At 45.6% G+C, this 18,545-nt stretch overlaps 1 protein-coding gene and 1 long non-coding RNA gene across 2 annotated transcripts in view; one reads left to right on the plus strand and one right to left on the minus strand.

Annotated features, from left to right (window-relative positions):
- The window catches only part of COG4 (component of oligomeric golgi complex 4), a 34,755-nt gene that overhangs the window by 14,543 nt on the left and 1,667 nt on the right, over nt 1-18,545 (plus strand). The window contains exons 6-15 of the mRNA XM_062176389.1: nt 1,010-1,115; nt 1,604-1,761; nt 2,475-2,533; nt 4,027-4,160; nt 7,277-7,395; nt 7,951-8,117; nt 8,845-9,010; nt 15,528-15,590; nt 16,939-17,055; nt 17,637-17,729. Of these exons, the coding sequence (XP_062032373.1) occupies nt 1,010-1,115; nt 1,604-1,761; nt 2,475-2,533; nt 4,027-4,160; nt 7,277-7,395; nt 7,951-8,117; nt 8,845-9,010; nt 15,528-15,590; nt 16,939-17,055; nt 17,637-17,729 (1,182 nt within the window). The remainder of the gene's footprint in view (nt 1-1,009; nt 1,116-1,603; nt 1,762-2,474; nt 2,534-4,026; nt 4,161-7,276; nt 7,396-7,950; nt 8,118-8,844; nt 9,011-15,527; nt 15,591-16,938; nt 17,056-17,636; nt 17,730-18,545) is intronic.
- Nucleotides 6,266-8,925, minus strand: LOC133747922 (uncharacterized). The gene is made up of 3 exons (XR_009864415.1): nt 8,307-8,925; nt 6,610-6,904; nt 6,266-6,485 (listed from the first exon to the last, which is right to left on the minus strand). It is a non-coding gene; the product is annotated as an uncharacterized LOC133747922 (long non-coding RNA).

Below are 18,545 nucleotides of genomic sequence, written 5' to 3' on the forward strand. Positions count from 1 at the left end.
GGAGTGAACCAGCGAATGGAAGACCTCTCTCTCTGTCTCTACCTCTCTCTCTAACTCTGTCTTTCAAATAAATAAAAATAAATCTTTAAAAAAAAAAAAGAAAATGAAGGAAGTGGCAGTAAAGATGCATGATTGCATAAGCATAGGATATTTTGGGAAGGGGAAATTAGAAGACCAAGAGATCCAGGTAAGAAGAATAATCACTTTGCTGAAAACTTCTTTGTTCCTTCTGAACATTTAAGTATATTTTACTCATTCTAAAAAATTAAGTAAAAATTTTAAAACAACTGATTTATGGCATTTTTTTATCAGTACTTTGCCATCTGAGACCTAGAAATGAGTTCTATCCTTCCACAGTACTTAGACTCCTTGTCAGGCTCAACAAAGCACTGTGATTGATAACAAGTTACACTTGGAGAAGATTATTGAAACTGGGAACTCTTTGCCTTCACTAATGACAGTCCGTGTTTTTCAAAGAGAAGAAAACTATTCTTTTTATCTCTGAATGGAAGAAGGAACCACCTCCATGCTCAAGTCTCTTGTCCTGCCTGAGGGGAAGTTCTTTTTTTAAAAAAAAAAAAATTATTTATTTATTTGAAAGTTAGAGTTACATAGAGAGATGAGAGGCAGAGAGGGAAAGAGGTCATCCATCTGATGACCCAACTGGCCACAAAAGCCGGAGCTGCGCTGATCTGAAGTCAGGAGCCAGGAGCTTCTTCCAGGTCTCCCACGTGGGTACAGGATCCCAAGGACTTGGGCCATCTTGTACTGCTTTCCCAGGCCACCGCAGAGAGCTGGATCAGAAGTGGAGCAGCTGGGTCTTGAACTGGTGCCCATATGGGATGCTGGCGCTTCAAGCCAGGGTGTTAACCCACAGTAGCCATTGGGGGGTGAACCAACGGAAAAGGAAGACCTTTCTCTCTGACTCTGTCTCACACTGTCCACTCTCTGCCTGTCAAAAAAAAAAGAAAAAGAAAAAAACACATGTGGATTTTTTTACTTTGTTCAGGTGGCCAGTAAAGCTGAAGAGAACCTGCTCTTGGTGCTGGGGACAGACATGAGTGATCGAAGAGCTGCGGTCATCTTTGCGGACACACTCACTCTCTTGTTTGAAGGCAAGCTTTCTCCACTTGGGAGAGACTGGAGACATTTCCAACTGACACCCACCTACTAGTCTTTCTTCTCTCCCTTCTTGCAGCTCACGTATCTCAATTTATTGCAAAGTTAACATTTGGATTCAGTGTATGATTAGAAAAGATTAGTCTCTGATATTTTGATCTTCTCTTTCAAAACCTAAACTTTATGGTAAATTCAACCCCAAAATAAAGCACCAGAAAGAGAATGATGCTGATTTCCAAAGAAGCTACTGTAGAAAACATTCATATATAACTTCTCAAATGCCTGCTGATATACTAAACACTGTGCATATTTACAATCATGCTTAGCAACCTCTACCACTAACAGAGCTATTTATGTTCATTTGGGGAGGTAAAGCAGCTAAAAAGGATTTGATTAGGCTCTGGGTTAGTCCTGTATGGAAGAAAGGAGTTTATTTTGTAGGACAAACATTTGGAAGCCAATCTTTTCACTTCCTTCTTTCTAGGGATTGCCCGCATTGTGGAGACTCATCAACCAATCGTGGAAACCTATTATGGGCCAGGGAGACTTTTTACCCTGATCAAATATCTGCAGGTGGAATGTGACAGGCAGGTAGAGAAGGTGGTAGACAAGTTCATCAAGCAGAGGGACTACCACCAGCAGGTGAGCAGGGGAAGCAACAGGCCATTCAGAAGCAGCTTTAACCAGGCACACTAAGTCGAATAAATTGAAGGGAAAAAAATGAAGAAGGGTGGTGCAGGCAGGAGAAAAATAAACGCTGAATGCAGACTGACCTCTGCATCTTACGCATTGATACCAGCTTACTTTCAGCTTGAAGTGTTGTCAAGATGATTGTGGCCTCAGAACAAGACTGAGGAGGAACTTGATCTTCCTGAAAGGACAGAAAACATTAGACCAATGATCATAGAAAGTGCAGCAGCGCCCCCTGGTGACAATGTGAGAATTTTGTTTCCCAAAGTGGTACTGAATGTCAAATAATTTGTCTGAACTTTCCCCTTAGTTCCTTAAGTGGTAAACAAAATGTTTGCTTTGTCAAAACCTTATGTTTCCATTCTTTTAAGCAGAAAAAGTAAAAGTATGACATAGAAATAGAGATAGCCTCATACAATTGTATTTATAGAATCCCCAAACTAGTAGACTCTAGACAGCAATCTGTTGGAACACCATTGGCATTACTTTAAGTGCAATAATAGAGGTGAGCATTAGCACATAAACCAAAAGCAGATCTTTGGTTCATCATCCTGAAAGCCCACCTCTGACCTAAAGGAGAGGTAAACCTAATGAGCAAACTAACCCTGAAACCAAAAGTTTGGAAAGACCAGCAAGAGTATTCTCATTTCTGTGGCATATTGCAGTTCCGACAGGTCCAGAACAACCTGATGAGAAATTCCGCATCAGAAAAAATTGAACCAAGGTAATAATCCTCTTTTCTTCCGCCCGTAGGAATTTGAATTATAATGTGGTTCATGTTTTTAAAGTAGTCTCTCAACTACTTTTTTTTAATTTCGTAGTGGAAGATATATAAACAGAAGTATAAATGTAACATATGTGTGGTTCATAAAGAATAATAGATTATTGCTGGTAGCTTTTTAAAATTAATTTATTTGAAAGTCAGAATTATGGGGGGGGGGTCTTCCATCTACTGGTTCACTTTCTTTTTTTTTTTTTAGGATTTATTTATTTATTTGAAGGTAGAGTTACAGAGGCAGAGAGTGAGAGAGGTCTTCTATCTGCTGCTTCACTCCCCAGATGGCTGAAATGGCTGGAGCTGCACCAATCCGAAGCCAGGAGCCAGGAGCTTCTTCTGGGTCTCCCACACGGGTGCAAGAGCCCAAGGACTTGGGCCATCCTCCACTGCTTTCCCAGGCCACAACAGAGAGCTGGATTGGAAGTGGAGCATCTGGGACTCAAACCAGCACCCGTATGGGATCCTAGCACTGCAGGTGGCAGCTTTACACCACAGTGCTGGCCCCTGGTTCACTTTCCAGAGGGCCGCAGCTTAGCCAGGATGGGATCCTGGGACATTCTCTTAAATGGGCTGGCCCAGGCCAAAGCCATGAGCCAGGAGCTTCATTCAGGTCTCCCACATGGGTGCAGAGGCCCAAGAACTTGGGTCATCTGCTGCTGCTTTCTGAGGCACATTAGCAGGGAGCTGGATCTGAAGTGGAGCAGCTGGGACTAGAACTGGCGGCCATATGGGATGCTGGCACTGCAGAGGGTGGCCAGTGCTGGGAATGACCGTTTAAGAGTATGTCCTAGAATCCCATCTGGGCTACATTAGAGATCGGAAAGCTATATTTTCTTTCACATGAGGCATAATTTCTATTTAAACCACAAAAAGTTGTAGGCGTTATGGCGTAGCAGTTTAGGCTGACACTTAAAATTCACACATCCTGTATTAGAGTGCCAGTTTGAGTCCCAGATACTCTACTTCCAGTCCAGCTTCCTGCTAGTGCATCCTGGGAAGCAGCAGAATATACATCAAACGCTTGGACCCCTGCTACTCACATGGAAGACCTTGATGGAATTTCCAGCTCCAGGCTTTGGTCTGGCCCAGCTCTGGCTATTGAAAGCATTTGGGGAGTGAACTAGCAGGTGGAAGATATGTCTGTCTGTCTCTCTCACCCTCCCATTCAAGTTAATGAGTGTAAACATAAAAGAAGCACAAAAGAAAGTATACCTTACCAACCTCTTATTTAGGCCTTGCATAATGTTAGAGATGAAAGACTCAGGTAAAACAGGTAAGTGAACAAAGTGGTTGACAGCTGTGTCTGGCTGTAACCAGGCAGCACAACCACATGACTGCATGACCAAGCTGACCTTTGGTCCACTGGGGAGGGGAAGTTAGGGATTTTGGTGCTGAGGGATCCAGTGTCCTCCTCATTGCTTCTGCTCTGTGTGTCAAAGGGAACTGGATCCCATCCTGACTGAGGTCACCTTGATGAATGCCCGCAGTGAGCTGTACTTACGATTTCTCAGGAAGAGGATCAGCTCAGATTTTGAGGTGGGGGACTCCATGGCTTCAGAAGAAGTAAAACAAGGTAAAAGATGTCTCCCATAGTCTGGAAGGGCTAGATACATGTTTGGTATTTCTGTAATAGTTACATCATATATCTCTTACTAGGGAAACAAAAGGCTTGTTAGCCTCTGTGGGTCTGTGGGCAAATTGACTCCCAGGAGAAAATCTTAATTTACCACATTTTAGAATTGAACTGGACCTTTGAGACCATATAATCATTTTACAAAGAATACCAATTTTAAATGACTTTCCTCAGCTTTTTGCCTCACAGCACACTGTCTTATCTCCAGTTTAACTGTTCGTTGCTCAATTTTAGGAGATGGAAAGTACACATAATAGATCATTTTAACAATATAAAAAGGTATAGATAAGTGCAGTAAGGAACTTCTAGGAAAGATAGAAATATTTCAAAACTGGATTGTGGCTATTATTGCACAAGCCTATAAGTTATACATGTATAGTAGGTGAATTTTTTGAAATATAAATTATACCTCAATAAAGCTCTTTTTTTTGGAAGGCTTTTTTAAAAGATTTATTTATTTATTTGAATGGCAGAGTGACCAAGTGATCTTTCATCTACTGGTTCACTACCCACATGGCTGCAACAGCCAGAGCTGGACCATGCTGAAACCAGGAGCCTGGTATCCACATTTCCCATGTGGATGCCAGGAACTCAGGTACTTGAGGTGTCATCTGCTGCCATCCCAGGCACATTAGCAGCCAATTAGATCAGAAACGGAGTAACCAGGACTTGAACTAGCACTCCAGTATGGGATGCAGGTGTCCCAAGCGGTGACTAAACCTACTGTGCCACAAAGCCTGTCCCCTCCATAAACCTTTTTTAAAAAAATAGCAAATAGGCCGGCGCCGCGGCTCAATAGGCTAATCCTCTGCCTGCAGCGCCGGCACCCCGGGTTCTAGTCCCAGTCGGGGCGCCGGATTATGTCCCGGTTGCCCCTCTTCCAAGCCAACTCTCTGCTATGGCCCAGGAATGCAGTGGAGGATGGCCCAAGTGCTTGGGCCCTGCACCCACATGGGAGACCAGGAGAAGCACCTGGCTCCTGCCTTCGGATCAGCGTAGTACGCTGGCCTCGGCAGCCATTGGAGGTGAACCAACGGCAAAAGAAGACCTTTCTCTCTGTCTCTCTCTCACTGTCCACTCTGCCTCTCAAAAAAAAATCAAATAATGTAAAGAAGGTCTTCCACCTGCTCTCAGTTTTTCTACCCACAATTTTTGAAGGGGTAGATGATATTGTACAAAAAAGTGTACCGCAGTGTAGTTTCACTTACAGATTAACTCTCCAGGTTAATTCATGTTCATGTTGATAATAACCATTGGTTAGAGATGTAGTTATGTGTGACAACTAAACTTCAAATTTAATCAAGATTAATTTTTTTTTTTTTTGACAGGCAGAGTGGATAGTGAGAGAGAGACAGAGAGAAAGGTCTTCTTTTTTGCCGTTGGTTCACCCTCCAATGGCCGCTGCGGCCAGCGCATCTCGCTAATCCGAAGCCAGGAGCCAGGTGCTTCTCCTGGTCTCCCATGCGGGTGCAGGGCCCAAGCCCTTGGGCCATCCTCCACTGCACTCCCGGGCCATAGCAGAGAGCTGGCCTGGAAGAGGGGCAACCAGGATAGAATCCGGCGCCCCAACCAGGACTAGAAACCGGGGTGCCGGCGCCGCAAGGCGGAGGATTAGCCTGTTAAGCTCCGGCGCCGGCCTCAAAATTAAATTTTAAAATCCAGTTCCTCAGTCCAATTAGCCCCATTTCAAGTTCTCATTAGCTGCCATGGCCAGCAGCTACTCTATCAAACACAGATACAGAACACTTCCACTGTTACAAAAAAATTCTGTTGGACAGTGCTGGTGAACAGAATGGAATGTTCTATATCCATTATATTTGTCTTTGCCTTGAAAACTTAGATCTCTTGACTCCTGTTACAGATTGAGTATTCCTTCTCCAAAATGCTTAGGAACAGAAATGGTTTTAGATTTTGGAGTATTTGCATATACATAATGAGATATCTAAGGAGGGGGCTCAAGTTAAGCATGAAGTTCATTTAAGTTTCATATATACCTTATTCACATAACCTGAAGGCAATTTTACACATTTTTAGTGTGGCTGTATTTTAAAGATTTATTTATTTATTTGAAAGTCAGAGTTACACAGAGAGAAGAGAGGCAGAGAGAGAGGTCTTCCAACCGATGGTTCACTTCCCAGTTGACCGCAGCAGCCGGAGCTGTGCCTATCCGAAGCCAGGAACCAGGAGCTTCTTCTGGGTCTTCCATGGGGTTCAGGGGCCCAAGGACTTGGGCCATCTTCTGCTTTCCCAGGCCATAGCAGAGTGCTAGAAGGGAAGTGGAACAGCCGGGACTTGAACCAGTGCCCACATGGGATGCCGGCACTTCAGGCCAAGGCGTTAACCTGCTGCGCCACAGCGGCAGCCCTGGTGTGGCTGTATTTTGACTGACCTGTCACATGAGGTCAGGGATGGATTTTTTCACCTTGACATCTTTGTCAGTGCTTGAAGTTTTGGATTTTAGAGCATGTCAGATTTCCAGATTAGAGATGTTCAACCTATACTTAACACTAGAAAAGGAGTAAAACGTCTTTTGTACAAAAGTGTTCAATGGCCGGTGCCGCGGCTCACTAGGCTAATCCTCCGCCTTGCGGCGCGGCACACCAGTTCTAGTCCTGGTCAGGGTGCCGGATTCTGTCCCGGTTGCCCCGCTCTCTCTGTCTCTCTCTCCTCACTGTCCACTCTGCCTGTCAAGAAGAAAAAAAAAAAAAAGTGTTCACTGTAATATCCAATTACTGTGATCTCCAATAATGGCAAAATATTTGGATATTACCTAGATGTCTAAAAATAGAAGAGTCATTAAAAGAAAAAGCAGAAAGTAGCCACCTGATACAATGCTACATAACCATTAAAAATAACCAAAAAAAGTACAAGAGGTATGTAAAATATTTATGAAATGATTTTTAAGCAAAATATAAAACAATCTTTACTATGATCATAACCATGTAAAATATGTACATATTTGGAAAAATGATTAGAAAACAGCCTGAAAAAATGAAAAGAGTTGCTGTTTCCCATAGGGATGAAAAATGAGTGTTCCTTTCTTGATTATCCCCTAGAGCACCAGAAGTGTCTGGACAAACTCCTCAATAACTGCCTACTGAGCTGTACCATGCAGGAGCTCATTGGCTTGTACATTACCATGGAGGAGTACTTCATGAGGGAGACTGTCAATAAGGTAGGACATAGGACACAGCTCTTGGAAATGGGGCGTCCTCTCTGAGAAGCCAGCCTGAAGGAAATGGCCAAGACATGTCATATTTCTTGATCTTGCTTTGAGAGTACTCTTGCATGCAGACTGAGCGGCATTGCTTTTTATGGATAGAGGGCATCTTTGGAGTTGTCAGGCTCTTTGTATATCCAGCTGGGACTTTCCCAAGGCTTACCAAAGAACAGCTCACTCCTTGGGGAGCCTACCTGTTCCCTGCCTCCATGGAGGTGTGTGAGTGAGGAGTCTCTGGAAAGTGGGGACTCTCTTGATGACTTACATCCTGCTTATGGATGTCCCCATGATAAAAGCCCTAAAAACGTAATTTCCTAACAATGATCAATAGGGAAGTGAGCTCTTTTGGCAAGGAGGATTCACACCAAGCTGTGACATAATAAATTGTTTTAAAAGAAACAAAGATAAGATACAGAAAAGGCAACAGAGTCAGGGTCTGTGTAACCGGAACAAGCCAAAATGTAATATGCAGGATTGGGACCCTCACTGGAGCTCTGCCTTTTTGAGTAGGCTGTGGCTCTGGATACCTATGAGAAGGGCCAGTTAACATCCAGTATGGTGGACGACGTCTTCTACATTGTTAAGAAATGCATTGGGCGAGCTCTATCCAGTTCCAGCATCGACTGTCTCTGTGCCATGATAAACCTCGCCACCACAGAGCTGGAGTCTGATTTCAGGTACAGTTGATGCCCTTTCTTTTTTCTAAACACAAAGATCCTGGTTTTGTTTACTTCTAAGACTCGTGTATTTATTCATTTTTTTCCTAGTGATTCTAGTTTTATACAGGGTTTTAGCTTCTGTTCCTAGCACAACATCCTTGGTTCCAGGCATCGCTCCACATCCTGGATATCTTTAGGGCTAAATACCTGCTGTGGATTGCACTGAAGGGACTCTTGGCCCTCAGACCTAGAAAAGAAAACAGACAATTCAGGTGAAACCAGCAGTTGTAATAATAAGCATGGTTACCATTGCTATAGACCAGGCACTGTGCTAATCTTTTGGTCCTTTTCAGTCCTAATAATAACCCTATGAGGTAGGCACTGTTAGCCATATTTTATAGATGAGGAAATGAGCTTAGGGAGATTCATCCCTTGACAAAGATCACATACCCTCAAAGTAGTGGTATACAAGGTCCAGAACTGACTGACTCAAAACCCAGTCTGTCAGCTCCCACTGTGAAAGTGGCTTTCACAAAGCTGTACCACCTGCTGTTTGTTGGAGCCCACCCCTCTGTTCTTATCATCTCAGCATCCTTGAGGAGTGTTAGCCACTCTTGTACCCTAGCTCCTATAGTCTCCTACAGTAGTCCCCTAAAGGAACAATGGGTGTTGCTGGGTCAGGGTGGTGGGTCCTCTGGTCCTGCTGACCTAGAGGCTAGGTTGAGCGCTGCCATTCTGCCCTCAGGGATGTTCTGTGTAACAAGTTGCGGATGGGCTTCCCAGCCACCACCTTACAGGACATCCAGCGTGGGGTGACAAGCGCCGTGAACATCATGCACAGCAGCCTCCAGCAGGGCAAGTTTGACACAAAAGGCATCGAAAGCACTGATGAAGCCAAGCTGAACTTCCTGGTAGGTAACCCCTGCATCAGTTTCTGTTGACCTCTGGACCACAGTATAATCAGCTTTGAGCTGGAGACTTTCCTCCAGTGTCCGTATAGAGGGAAAACTTCTTTTAAGGAGAGTTCCTCCAAGAAGGCTCTAGAATCATTTCTCACTGAGGGACTTTGAGCAGCCTGAGCCAGGGTATGCACTGTTCTCTGCCAGGTGGCTGGGCTTTTCAGTTCTCTCTGTGTGCTCATTCCCAAGAGCACTGCCCAGTGTTCAGTGACCCCACTGGTGTCACACTTGGCTTGCAGATGGCAAGAACTGATAGGTACATCTTTCCCAGGCCACCAGACCATTTTTCTGAGGGGAGACCTCCAGCATGGACGGGTGCCAGTCCTTCCATCCTTCCAGGACTCCCTTTCTAGCAATTTCCTCTGGAGAGGTGACCCCTTATTAAAGTCCACAGTTATGCAAAATGTGACTATGAATAAGCAATGAGTCTCTCTAGTTGTGTGACAGCTGGAGAAGGAGCAGCATGGAAGGATGAAAGCTTCTGTACAGGTACCAACAGCCAGTTTGTGAGGGGCCAAGAGAAGACAGGAGCTCATGAGGACTCTTGCACACGCTCGCATGGCATAGACAGGAAAAGCACTCTCACAGGTCCATTCCTTCCCATCCCCCACATTGGCCAGCCTGTGAGTCTTCTGAGCTCCTGACTTTTTGGAGCCTGAAGGAAACATCCAATAGAGCTCTCAATCATCAGTCCACAAATGGGGTTGTATGCAAAAATGTGTACATGCATTCTTCTTGAATCAGGGTCTTAGCTTTTATCAGACTACTAAAGGGTTCTGTGACCCCCAAAATTTAAGAGATCTTGATTTCATAGACAGAAACCCAAACTTGCTAATATCTACCCTGCCCCCCTACAGGGAAAATACAACAACTAATCAGATTCCATATGAAGGCTATTTAGGCAGCTCTAATCTCTTCCTATCATTGAAAATACTAGGCATGGGTTCTGTTGGTCTGGAATGTCATGGTTATTGCCCAAAAAAAAATTACCTTTGGTAACTGCCAAAATGTCTGACAGCCAGAATCATAGGATCATGAACTGATTTACTTTTTTTGTGTGTTTGTATTCTACCTCGTTTTTGTTTAAACAAAACTTCCATTCCTTTTTTTTTTTTTTTCATGCTTAGAAACATTCATTGACTCCTTGATATGTACCACATCAAAGTCAGATGGTTCTCCTGGTCATTTCTGTGCAGCTTACTAAATCTTGGTTTTTTTGTTTTTTTTTTTAAGATTTTTATTTATTTATTTGACAGGTAGAGCTACAGACAGTGAGAGAGACAGAGACAGAGAGAAGGGTCTTCCTTCCATTGGTTCACCCCCCAAATGGTCGGAACGGCCAGCGCTGTGCCAATTGGAAGCCAGGAGCTTCTTCCTGGTCTCCCATGTGGGTGCAGGGGCCCAAGCACTTGGGTCATCTTCTACTGCTTTCCCAGGCCACAGCAGAGAGCTGAACTGGAAGAGGAGCAACCAGGACTAGAACCAGCGCCCTTATGGGATGCCAGTGCTGCAGGCGGAGGATTAACATAGTGCGCCATGTCGCCAGCCCAGCTTACTAAATCTAATCCATCCTAGCTTTCCAGTCCTATGTCCCACTGCTTAACTGTGTTCATCCCCTAGGCTGGCCAGCTTGTGTTAGCTCACTTGCTGCTCTGTGAGGACCTCCCACTCAGACAGTTCCCTTGTTTAAGAGCCAAGAAGATAAGGCTGAAAAGAAGGTGATGCTAAATGCTTGGTGACGGGTTTCCAGCTTTACTGACACCAAGTACTTAAAATGTCATCACTCTCATTGCAGGGCCAGTTTTTATGTCACCTTGATTCATTTGCCTGTCAAGATGAATTCCCCAACTATACTGACAAATCAGTTGCCACGAGTGGGATAAGCCCAGTGAATCTAGCTTACAAGAACTGACAGTACAAGGGGAACTAAAATCAATACTGTTTGAACCCAAATCCATTTTCCCCGTGACAATTATCCTTGGTGCCCTTAAATGCTTAGAAACATTTATGTGTGGCCTTCATCCTTCAGCTGTCATGACAGTGCAGTTACTTCCCTGATAACTTGTTATGTTAGCCACCTCGTGTTGTGGCACATTTAGCCTTACCCATCTGCAATCAGGGTGTCCTAAACAGCATTGCTGGTTCGGTTTTTTGGTATTGGCTGTAGGACACAGGCAGGAGAAGCAGTCTGGGGAAGACAAAAGAATTCCTAATCTAAGTCCCTTGGGCTGTGGGATACCCTGTTTAATCTGAAATGCTAAAGTTTCTGACCATTTATTTATTTTAAACAGGTCGGGGTCTCTCTCTCTCTCTCTCTCTCTCTCTCTCTCAGATTTTATTTATTTATGTGAGAAGTTAGAATCACAGAGAGATGGAAAGACAGAAAGGTCTTCCATCTGTTGATTCACTCTCCAAATGGCCACAACAGCTGGAGTTAGCGGATCTGAAGCCAGGAGCCAGGAGCAGCTTCTGGGTCTCCCATGCGGTTGCAGTGGCCTAAGCACTTGGGCCATCTTCTACTGCTTTGCCAGGCCATAAGCAGAGAACTGGATCAGAAGAGGAGCAGCCAGAACTAGAACTGGCACCCATATGAGATGCCAGTGCAACAGGCGGAGATCTAAGCACCCACTATGCCACAGTGCCAGCCCCCTTATTTATTTAATTTTAAAAACATGTTTATTTATTTGAAAGTCAGAGTTAGAGAAGGAGAGACAGAGATCTTTCATCCATTGGTTCACTCCTCAAAGACACAATGGATGCCAGTGCTGTGGCGTAGTGGGTAAAGCCGCTGCCTGCAGTGCTGGCATCCCATATGGGTACCAGTTTGAGTCCTGGCTGCTCCACTTCCAATCCAGCTCTCTGCTGTGGTCTTGGAAAGCAGTAGAAAGTAGAAGATGGTAGAAGATGGTCCAACTCCTTGGGCCCCTGCAGCTGCATGGGAGACCTGGAAGAAGCTCCTGGTTCCTGGCTTTGGATAGGCGCAACTCCGGCCATTGCAGCCATCTGGCGAATGAACCAACGGATGGGAGCCCTCTCTCTCTGTCTCTGCCTCTCTTTCTCTCTGTGTGTAACTCTGACTTTCAAATAAATTAATTAATTTAAAAAAAAAAAAAAGACTCAAAATGGCTGGGATTAGGCTGGATCAAATCCAGGAGCCTGGAACTTCATCCAGGTCTCCCATGTAGGTGGCAGGGGCCCAAGCTCTTGGGCCATGTTATGTTGCTTTCCCAAGCACATTAGCAGGGAACGGGGTCAGAAGTGGAACAGCTGGGACTTGAACCTGCACCTGTATAGAATGCCAGCATTGCAGACAACAGCTTAGCCTGCTATACCATAATACTGGTCCCTGACTCAAGTGTTGTTGTTGTTGTTGTTGTTGTTGTTTTGACAGAGTGGATAGTGAGAAAGAGAGAGAGGAAGGTCTTCCTTTTTGCCGTTGGTTCACTCTCCAATGGCCGCCGCGGCCAGCGCATCTCACTGATCCGAAGCCAGGAGCCAGGTGCTTCTGGTCTCCCATGCGGGTGCAGGGCCCAAGGACTTGGCCCATCCTCCACTGCACTCCCGGGCCATAGCAGAGAGCTGGCCTGGAAGAGGGGCAACCGGGATAGAATCCGGCGCCCCAACTGGGACTAGAACCCGGTGTGCTGGTGCCGCAAGGCAGAGGATTAACCTGTTAAGCCACGGCGCCGGCCTCAAGTCTTAAAGATTTACTCTGTCCAACCTCAGCCCAGCCTTCCTGACCATGCCATCCAACATACCAGATCAGGGACAGTGGGATCCTCTCACTGTAATTCCTGCCATTCACAGCCTCTAGGTTTCTATGCTCAGACCACAGCTGTGCTCAACATGGCATTCACCTGCTGAAAGATGCCTCAGTGCCACTCCATTGTCTACAGGACAAAGGCCCAGTATTCAGCACAGCACCCGAGTCCCAGTCAGACCTCACCAGCCTCTGTAGCTCTGTGTCTAGCTACTTCCATTCACATGTCTGTGAACTGACTCTGCTGATCTCCAAATAACTTCTGTGGTTTTCTACCAGTCTCCATTTGCTTATATGTATTATCTCTACTCTAGAACATGTTTACTCACTCATTCAACAAATATTTATTGAGAAACTTCTGTATATTGGTACTGTTCTGGGTTCTGAAGCTGTGCTGCTCAATGTGGTCACCACTAGACACAGGTAGCTATTTGAGTTTACATTTAAGTTGAAAATCCAGTTTCTTTTTTTAAACTATTTATTTGAGAGGCAGAGTCACAGAGAGAGAAGGAGAGCCAGAGAAGGAGCAATCTTCTCCTCCTGGTTCATTTCCCAAATGACCAAGCTGAACCAGGAACCTGTAACTCCATCTGGATCTCCCATGTGGCTGGCAGGTGCCGAAGTCCTTGGGCTATCCTCTGCTGCCTTCCCAGGTGTATTAGCCAGAAACTGGATTGGAAGTGGAGCAATGAGGACTCAAACCTAGCATTCAGATGGAATGCCAGTGTTGCAGGTAGTGGCTTAACCCACTGTACCACATCGCCAACCCCAAAAATCCAGTTTCTTAGTTGTACTAGCCATATTTCAGATGCTCAAGAGCCACACATAACTAGGAGCTACCATAATGGACAGTACAGGTTTAGAGTATTTCTGTCATAAGAAAGTTTGGAGGATAGTCTTTAGCCTCATAGTTAAGATGCCCACATCCCAGATTGGAGCATCTGGGTTTGATACTAACTCCAGCTTCTGATTCCAACTTCCAGCTAATGCAGACCCTAGGAGGCAGTGGTGATTCAAGTATTTGAGCACTTGCCTCCCATATGGAAAACCCGAATTGAGTTCCTAGCTCCCAGCTTTGGCCCAGTCTAGTCCCAACCCCTGTGGCATTTGAGGAGTGAACTAGCAGATGGGAGCTCTCTATTTCTGTCTCTCTCTCTGCCTTTCAAATAAATTACTTAAAATTTTCTTAAAAGGAAACACAGGGAACTGGACAGTGCTATACTACAGAAACATCATTGAGGGTGACAGGCTAGATCCCTGCCTTCTTGGGATCTCATTCTAGTGGAAAACATAGATAGGAACAAATAACCAAGGAATATCATGAAGCCCTAGGTACTATGACAAAGGTATCAACTAGGACAACAAGCTGGGAAGAGGTTGATGGGGTAGAGTGCACTTGCCCTCCATTCCCATCAGGATTATGTTCAACCTTGTAAGTTTCATTCAACTACCAACTCTTCCATGTAGCCTTCTCAGACCAAAGCAGTTTTTCTTTCCTCTAAATGGTCATGGCAGTTTGTGCCTTAATTTTATCACATGCTGCACTTTATGATTGGGTTTCTGCACTTAGTCTGTGAAGTAGGAGACTTGAGAAAGAAGGAGCCCCAGAGTTGGAACAGCTGGATTCTAAATCTTGCTCAGCTTTGTGATCTTGTCACTCTGAAATATTTTTTTTAAGATTTTTTTTTTTTATTTGAGAGGCAGAGTAACTGACAGAGAGTAGGAAAGACAGAGAAAGATCTTCCATCTGCTCGTTCGCTCACCAAATGGTCAGAACAGAAGATCTGAAGCCAGGAGCCAGGAGATTCTTCTGGGTCTCCCACATAGGTGCAGGGGCCCAAGCACTTAGACCATCTTCCACTGCTTTCCCAGGCCATTAGCTGGGAGCTGGATCAGAAGTGGAGCAGCCAGGACTTGAACCAAAGCACATATGGGATTGCTGGTGCAACAGACGGAGGCTTAACCTACTATACCGCAGCACTGGCCCCATCACTTTGAATTTCTTTGTGAGCTTGTCACTACTTAACATAATACATGTATTTCTTTACTATCTGACATCTCTTCTGGAATGTCAACATTAGGAAGAGGAGGGCTTTGTGTTTTGTTGACTGTTTTCTCCTCAATGCCTGGCACATCATAAGCACTCAGTAAATATTTGCTGAATTAATTGTTGGTGCCCAGTAGTGAGCCATTTCACCTTTTAAGGAGTCTAATTTTCTCCTCCTACAAACTGGGCTCAGTAACACTTGTGTTGTAGGAGTACTTGGCAGAGTCAGTAAGATAACAAATGAGAAAACACCTCACAGTTGGCAGGCTCTCCAGAAGCCTTTCTGATCAATGTCAAACTTTGCATCACTGACCTGGGCTTGGCAGTTTTGAGCACTAGAACTTATCCTGTCCTTGTGTGCCTGAGCCATCTCTGCTCTGTAGGTAACACAGAGTAAAAAGACCTGAAATCCAGCTTAGTCTCAATGGCATTGTTGTCTTGTTGTCAGCATTAGGACAAAGTGTGAGGCTGGTTCACCATTCTTGGTAACCCAAGATCTGAACACTTGCCTGGTGATGGTGGTGCAGACTTTCCTTAGCCTGCATCTAAACTCCAGCCAGCCCTCCTATGAGCCTGATAGACTATAGCTGTCAGCCAGTTTGGCATTGGAGTAGGTAGCGAGTCTACAGTGCAAGAAGTCATGTTCTTTCTTCATCTCCTAGGTGACTCTGAACAACGTGGAAGTCTGCAGTGAAAACATCTCCACTCTGAAGAAGACACTTGAGGTATAGGAAACATTGTCTATCAGCTTTCAGCAGCCTCTCCATACACTCATCCTGGTAGGGGCTGGAACGCTGTCTGACATGAGGCCACTCTGCCAGGATTCAGTGGTGATCCGCATGGCAACAAGGAAACTCTGGACCAGTGGGGGAAATCCCTGGCCCATGAGTTGGAAGATCAGAAGTAAATTAGATCTTCTATCTAGCACACATTAGGCATGTGACTTTGGCAAGTCCCTTACGTCTCTGAGCCCCACTCAGTTCTGTCATCAATCAGTAAGATACAGAGCTCCATCTTGCCCTGCTTGGGTTTGTTAGGTGGCCTAATGAAAAAACAGTGTTGATAGCACTTTATAACACAGTCTTTTATGATGGAGCTGTTGTAGCAAACCCTGTACAAAGCTGGTTGCTATTGTTTTTTAAAGGATGGCAGAAGGGTATAAAGGAAATTCCTTGGGTTTTGAAATCACATACCCTAGAGTTCAAACCTCCACTTAACCACTGACCAGTTATCTGTCCTTGGACAAGTTCTGTAACCTCAGTCTCCTCTTTTTTTTTTTTTTTTTTTTGACAGGCAGAGTGGATAGTGAGAGAGAGAGAGACAGAGAGAAAGGTCTTCCTTTGCCGTTGGTTCACCCTCCAATGGCCACTGCGGCCGGCGCACTGCGCCGATCCGAAGCCAGGAGCCAGGTGCTTCCCCTGGTCTCCCATGCGGGTGCAGGGCCCAAGGACCTGGGCCATCCTCCACTGCCTTCCCGAGCCATAGCAGCGAGCTGGCCTGGAAGAGGGGCAACCGGGATAGAATCCGGCGCCACAACCGGGACTAGAACCCGGTGTGCCGGTGCCGCAAGGTGGAGGATTAGCCTGTTAAGCCACGGCGCCGGCCAGTCTCCTCATTTGTAAAACAGGAATAAAGACCTGTGTCCCTCAGGGCTGCTGTGAGATGAATGGCATAATATAAGTCACTTGGTACATGAAGTGCATGCATGCAGTGTTCCTTATAAATTGTGCAGTTAAAAATGATAGTGTGGAGCAATCCCTTTGTTAAATATTAGAAAATGAGGGGCCCAATTCTTCCTGACTTTTAGGCTGAGATTTTGAGAAAGGAGAGGGGCCTGGATGGTAGATACTTGAAGAAGATGCTTTGCAACAGAGGCAGAGGTGGGAGCCACAAGGAGAGTGACCAGGATGGAATCCAGGTTTTGTGAAGGCCATCCAGGGCTCTTGCCTACTCTGCTCCCCAGGAAGGCTGGAGTAGGAGAAATGGCCAGCTGTATATTGGCCTCCAGTGCTTCTGCTCACTCTCCCACAACCCAGGCATGCTTGGGAGTCTTACAGCAATGTTCTCTCTTAGAGTGACTGCACCAAGCTGTTCAGCCAGGGTATTGGAGGGGAGCAGGCCCAGGCCAAATTTGACAGCTGCCTTTCTGACTTGGCTGCCGTGTCCAACAAATTCCGAGACCTCTTACAGGTAAGCCCCAGGCTCAGCTGCTGAGTGAGTCCTGTGCCTATGTGTTGCTCTGGGAAGACTGTTAATTTGCTTTTTGTGGGTTCCATTGTGGATAAGGGAGCAGGAAGAAGGGGTGACAGTAACATGCAGCGTTGCGCAAGTCCCTTGAGACTAAAGGCTCCTTTAATTTTCTCAGCTGTGCATTTGTCACATTTGACGAGCCAGTCTCTAGAATTGCCACAATGACAAGAGCCTTCAGGGACATGCTCAGAGGAAATGGATCCTCCTGGTTACCCTGACCTGCTTCTTGACCTTAGCCACAGGTGCTGCTAAGCACCAGGCACTCTGAAGTTTCTTGAGAGTTTTCTGGAACCACCTCAGGGCCTCATCTCTACCTTAGACCTGGATCAGCACAGATCTGGAAAAAGCCATGTTGTTCTCAGCTGCTTTTACTAGCATTACCTATTATGTTTCCAACAAGGCGTGCAGAAGGCCTCAAAGCTGGAAGAGCACCCTCAATCCAGGGATGAATAAAGCAGAAGTGGAGGGAATGGGACATGTACCTCGTGTGTCTGATCTGTCTCTGCCTTGTCCTTGTGCAGGAAGGGCTGGCAGAGCTCAACAGCACAGCAGTCAAGCCGCAGGTGCAGCCTTGGATCAACACCTTTTTGTCTGTCTCCCACAACATCGAGGAGGTCAGCCTGACCACAGGCAGCCATCAAGCCCAGAATTAGCCTTCACCCTTACCCTCAGAGATGAGGTCCCTCCCAGGAAACAGCTGGTTCCCACCATTGTCAGGACTCAGAGTGAACCTCTAAAGGGAGTTTGTCTTAATCTGACTCAGTCTCTATTATTGAGGCTCTTGTCCCACCTATCATAGACGTAAGAGGTTGTTTTTCCCCCTTAGTGATTTCTGTCCTGTAGAATTTGAAATTCAAGGGGTAGTGAAATGTGAGGAGCCATACCATACTTTGTGGGCCACTGCTGCAACCCAGGGTTGTTTGCTGGTCACAGGTATGATGCAGCAGCAGTTTCTGTTAGCCTGAGTGTCCAAGTTGCTTTTTGGTTGTTGTTGATTTTTCTAATTAATTAATTTATTTGAAAAGCAGAGTGACAGGGGAAGAAAGAGAGAGCTTCCATCCATTGGTTTACTCCCCAAATTGCCTGCAACAGCCAATGCTGGGGAGGCCCAAGCCAGGAGCCAGGAACTCTATCCAGGTCTCCCATGTGCATGGCAGGAACCCAAGTACTTGGGCCATCAGCTCCTTTCTATGCACATTAGCAGGAAGCTGGATTGGAAGCAGAGGAGCTGGGACTCAATCCCAGGCACTCCATGATATGGGTTGGGGGCATCCCAAGCAGTGGCTTAACCATTTAACCACAACATCTACCCCATTGGTGTTTTTCTTTTTGTTTTTCATTTACTTATTTATTTGATAGCAAAGAAAGCTCCCATCTGCTGGCTCACATCCCAAATACCCATAATAGTCTGGACTGGCCTAAGGCCAAAG

The sequence above is a fragment of the Lepus europaeus genome, chromosome 19 (assembly GCF_033115175.1).
Source record: "Lepus europaeus isolate LE1 chromosome 19, mLepTim1.pri, whole genome shotgun sequence".
In the NCBI taxonomy this organism is placed as follows: Eukaryota; Metazoa; Chordata; class Mammalia; order Lagomorpha; family Leporidae; genus Lepus; species Lepus europaeus.